The sequence below is a fragment of the Papilio polytes genome, unplaced genomic scaffold (genome assembly GCF_000836215.1).
Source record: "Papilio polytes unplaced genomic scaffold, Ppol_1.0 DF824124.1, whole genome shotgun sequence".
NCBI lineage: Eukaryota > Metazoa > Arthropoda > Insecta > Lepidoptera > Papilionidae > Papilio > Papilio polytes.
The window spans coordinates 493,175-495,314 of NW_013525080.1; the positions used below are offsets into that span (position 1 = coordinate 493,175).

Genomic DNA, 2,140 nt, shown 5'->3' on the forward strand with positions numbered 1-2,140 from the left:
GGGGGGGGAAATCACATGGAAAATCAAATAACATTTAAGAAATATACAGACTAGACATAGTGAACATTTTTTGCGTTCACTTCTAGTCTCTAGAAACACCTCTGCGTTCCTGCCGCTTGTTTGCCTCTTTTCTTATATAAAAATATACAATTAATCTTATGATGTTCAACTCATTAGGTTATATTTTGTGTTTGAACATAGATATTTACAATACAATTTATTAATTAAAAAATCTGTTATATAACAAAATCAACAAATATCAAGTTGCTATTTTGTTACCAAACGAAACCATAAATAATCATTCACCTTTGTTCTTATAAATGCTTTATTGCCTCTTTCGTATACATTTACTGTTCCCTCTCTTGTATATGGTATCTTGTATATGTATCTCTTGTATGGCTTGGTTGTTTTATCACCTGTATTTGATTTTTTTTTCTAGTTGGTTCGACGTAGAGGGTACTCCACACCGCGCAGCTATCGCCTTAGAGATAGATGTTGAGTAAGTTATTTTAACACTCATTAGTAAACTTGTTATTTTTCCCTCCAACTTAAATTAAGTAACATATAAAACGCAAATTCCATTAATCTAATAATTTTCTAACCTTTTTTATACCTCAACTAGCTGTTGTTCGCGACTTCGTCCGCGTGAAATTAAAAATAATAAAAAACATAGCATATGTTACTCACTAATAACGTAGCTTTTAAACGGTGTAAGAATTTTTAAATCGGCCCAGTAGTTTTTGAGTTATTTTACATACAAATCTTTCCTCTTTATAATATTAGTATAGATGTAGTGCCATTTACTTATTCAATTCTCTTGTTTCTACTCTAATTTCTTACCATTTTTACACCTTTCTCTTGTTACTTACAGGGGAAAGACACCAGAAAATGATTGTATGTTAGCGGTTCTACTCTACCTGAAGCCACACTCGACCCTGGCTGAGAGTACTTCTGGACTTGAAGAGTAAGGGATCTGAGAAGACCAGGTCAGGGTCCTGGATCTCTGCTTGTCAGCAACGTTACCATAATTGTCACTTATAGTCCAATAAATCTGGTCTTCTAGATAATATTGTTACTAATATAAAAGCGATAATCAAAGACATTTAAAAAAATATAGACGAGGCACTGAACAAATTTTTTTCACCGGTACTTTCTCTAAAAGTGTCTAGTTTAGTATCACCTTATGTTCATCCATCTTTTGTTATCGGAATTTAATTATATTGACATACGGTTTTGAGATTTATTATTACATAGCGTTAGTAAGAATATGTGAAAAATGTTTCAGCAGAATTGTGTTTAATGCCTCCTCTATGTATTTAAATCTCTTTGAATCCAGCGAATCTGGCTTGATAGGTAAAAGTGTGATTTTGTGTTTAAATCCCTTCTCTAACGGTATTTAAAAGTCTTAACAGATAAATGTAACGCCCACTTTAAAAATCAGATATTTTCTAGCCCCGTTGACATTTTTACCTAAAAACCCTATATAGTCTCGCCTGGAGTTTAATTTTGAATTTCTTACTAAACTAAAAGAGTGATAATGCAATTTTATAATATCAACCCTTAAATACCTAAAGTTTCAAGTTTAATTCAAGGGTTATAAATCGCACTGGACACCTATAATCGATTTTATTCTAATATTAGACTGTTTTATTACCTTTGAATGACAATCTTCAAGTTTAACAAAAAGGATATCACGAAAGTATATAAAAACATCGTTTTTTACTATATTTCCCCTTTTAAAAAACACTCTCTCTCTTTAAGTGCCTCTCCGTTAATGGAGGTTGGCCGTCAACTCAGCGAACTTTTTCCGGTCGTTCCGCTGGCAATATTCGTCCACTCCCTAATATTAATATGATATTAAAAAACACATTAAAAGATAATTATGAATTTTAGTAAATTGATTTAATCAGACTTTAAGGGTTTTTATAATTATGAAAATATCAACTAATCCCGCTCTTCCATTTTCTTTACCTAAGACTCCAGTGCCCACAAGAGGGTGTCTTCTTCAGGGAAGACTTTAATGTGACGTCACTTCAAAATGGCGGTATGTCAGGCGGCCATTTTGTTTTTAATTTAGAAGAGAGATTAAAAAATTTGTCATTTATGATATTGTCACATTGGTTGTGCAAAATGTCATTAA

At 32.1% G+C, this 2,140-nt stretch overlaps 1 protein-coding gene and 1 long non-coding RNA gene across 2 annotated transcripts in view; both read left to right on the forward strand.

Annotated features, from left to right (window-relative positions):
• Window positions 1-54, forward strand: part of LOC106099382 (neuralized-like protein 4) — a 20,751-nt gene extending 20,697 nt beyond the window's left edge. The window contains exon 29 of the mRNA XM_013277918.1: window positions 50-54. Coding sequence (XP_013133372.1) covers window positions 50-54 — 5 coding nt within the window. The remainder of the gene's footprint in view (window positions 1-49) is intronic.
• Window positions 55-405: 351 nt separating this feature from the next.
• LOC106099405 lies at window positions 406-1,367 on the forward strand. Its single transcript, XR_001225380.1, has 2 exons — window positions 406-499; window positions 872-1,367. It is a non-coding gene; the product is annotated as an uncharacterized LOC106099405 (long non-coding RNA).
• Window positions 1,368-2,140: the final 773 nt, after the last annotated feature.